Source organism: Carya illinoinensis, chromosome 6 (genome assembly GCF_018687715.1).
Source record: "Carya illinoinensis cultivar Pawnee chromosome 6, C.illinoinensisPawnee_v1, whole genome shotgun sequence".
Taxonomy (NCBI): Eukaryota; Viridiplantae; Streptophyta; class Magnoliopsida; order Fagales; family Juglandaceae; genus Carya; species Carya illinoinensis.
Window position 1 is genome coordinate 1,714,001 of NC_056757.1, and position 2,709 is coordinate 1,716,709.

Consider the following 2,709-nt stretch of genomic DNA (forward strand, 5'->3'; position numbering starts at 1 on the left):
CTTCTGGTCAGGTTCTTAACAAGGAAAAATCAGCACTCTTTTTTAGCTCCAACACTAAACTGAGTGATCAAACTCTTATAAGAAATGCTAGAGGTTCTGTGATGGTGGGATCTTATGAGAAATATTTGGGACTGCCTTCAGTTGTAGGCAGATCCAAATACTACACGTTTAGGGGCATAAAGGAGAGAGTATGGAGAAAGGTGACAAACTGAAAAAATTCTTTCCTCTCTACAGCAGGGAAAGAGATTCTCATCAAGGCTGTATTACAAGCAGTCCCAACTTATACTATGAGTGTATTCTTATTCCCAAAAAGACTCTGCAATGAATTGAATGGGCTTTTAGCTAAATTCTGGTGGGGCAATCAGAATAATGGGAAAGGGATGCATTGGGGCAGCTGGGATAGATTGGGGCAGCAGAAAAAAGATGGAGGTATGGGCTTCAGAAACACAGAGTGTTTTAACTTGGCTTTGCTTGCCAAGCAAGGATGGAGAATCCTTTCAAACCCCAAAAGCTTAGTGTCTCAGATCTATAAGCAGAAATATTTTAAAGGTTCCTCCTTCTTGGAAGCCAAACTGGGCAGCAGTCCTTCATATATCTGGAGAAGCATATGGAAGGCCTCTGAGCTTATTAAAGAAGGACTGAGGTGGAGAGTAGGAAATGGGGAGAAAATCAAGATTTGGAAGGATAAATGGCTCAATGTACCAACTAGCTTTCGAGTTCAGTCACCAGTAATGAGATTGCACAAGGAAGCAAGGGTGGAAGAGCTTATTGTGAAAGAAGGGAAGATATGGAATGAGAATTTAATCCGAGGAATTTTTGTAGAGAGTGAGGTGGAACAAATTCTTAGTATACCACTAAGTAAAATGGGGAGTGAAGATAAGATGGTTTGGGGTCCTTCCAACAAGGGCATATTTTCAGTTAGGAGTGCTTATTTTATGGAGATGGATAGGAGGAGGAGGAGTAAAGGGGAGACTTCTGCTGAGTTTTCCTCTGATAAGAGGTGGGGCAGATTTGGGAACTAAACATTCCAGAGAAAATGAAGATCTTCCTATGGAGAGCAGGGAATAACTTTATAGCTACAAGAAACAACCTGAGAACCAAAAAAATAGTGGAATGTGATCTGTGTCCAGTTTGCAAGGTTCAACAGGAGTCGGTTATCCATGTATTGTGGCAATGTGCTGCATCTACTGATGTATGGGCAGAATCAGGCTCAAAAGTGCAGAAATGGAGAACATCTGAATCTAGCTTCATGGAGTTGATTGGAAATTTGTCACTGGCTCTTTCTAAGGAGGAAATGGAGGAGGTGGCAATGATAATGAGAAGCATATGGTACAGAAGGAACCAGCTGGTCTTTGAAAATAACTTTATCTCACCAAGTCAACTCAGAACTGAAGCAGGGGAACAGCTTAGACAATTTCAGATGCCTCTAAATTTGGTAAAGCAGAATAATCAAGAAAGGGAAAGCATGAGGCAACAAAAATGGATAAAACCTGGAAGTGGTAATGTGAAGGCAAACTGGGATGCAGGATATGATAAAAATCAGAAAAGAGGTGGGTTTGGGATTGCCATAAGGGATGAGAAGGGGGAAGCTCTAACCATATGCTGTGGCCAGAAAACTAACATTCTAAGTCCAGTAACTGCAGAATGCTTAGCTTTGTGGAGAGCTATGGAGTTATGCAGTGATCTCGGCTTTGGCAGGGTCATTTTTGAGGGAGATGTTCAGATAATTGTTAAGGCAGTCAATGAAGAGAGATCTGATTATCCTTTATATGGCAGTGTGATCCAGGATGTTAAAAAGATGCTCCAGGTACAGCAAGGATGGAAGGTGCAGTTTGTACACAGAGAATCAAATAGAGTAGCACACAGGTTAGCTAAGAAAGCACTTCAATTGGATACAGAATTAATATGGGTGGAAGACGTTCTAGCTTGCATTTCGGATTGTATAGAATAGGAAAAGTAATGTAATGAAGAGGTTATCAATGAATGAATATGAAGTTTTTTTTTTTTTTTTTTTTAAAAAAAAGGTACGTACAAACTGATAGTTATAATTTGCCATTATTAATAAATGCATGCTAACTACTACTCACATCATTAATAAATGCATACAATAAAAGTTGGCAGTGATGGCTATTTGTATTTGAAATTGAAAACAAAACTAATTAATGCAATTAATGCTTTTTTCTTTGTTAAATTGGTAGATTACTGATTATTCATGACATATATATCGCATTGATGAGATTCATCGACCATTCATCAATTATCTGCAATTGGTAGGGTCACGTGGTATTTATACGTTGGCAGTGATAGGAAGCGTGGGGCCCATTTCTGTCCCTTTCAAAACTTGGATTAAAAAAAAAAAAGAGTAGATTTATGTGGCTAACGCTAGACTTGAATATTTATGAATAAATGGGAAAGATTCAAGTGTTTTTTTAGTAGTGACGACATCCAGCTTTCGTCACGTGGTAGTACGTTGGCAGTGAATAGGAAGCTGTGTGGGGCACCCATTTCTGTCCTTTTAAAAGTAGCAAAAAAAGAGGATTAGATTTGTTTAGCTTCACTTATAAAATTTTACTGTATATAAATACAGTCACACATTAATTTATATAATAATATTAATTTATTTATATTTAAAATTTAAATTAATATTATTTTTAATTAAATTCATTTTTTATCAATCACATTATATTAATATATAAATTAATATATAAT

At 37.3% G+C, this 2,709-nt stretch overlaps 1 protein-coding gene across 1 annotated transcript; it reads left to right on the plus strand.

The window, feature by feature from the left end:
- Positions 1 to 287: 287 nt before the first annotated feature.
- Positions 288 to 1,022, plus strand: LOC122313647 (uncharacterized mitochondrial protein AtMg00310-like). Its single transcript, XM_043128821.1, has one exon. It carries the CDS (start codon positions 288 to 290, stop codon positions 1,020 to 1,022), a length of 735 nt encoding a protein of 244 aa, XP_042984755.1.
- The last annotated feature ends 1,687 nt before the right edge of the window (positions 1,023 to 2,709 follow it).

Excerpts from the sequence above, each read along its gene's own strand:
- LOC122313647 (XM_043128821.1), top strand. The coding sequence starts at position 288 with ATGAGTGTATTCTTATTCCCAAAAAGACTCTGCAATGAATTGAATGGG.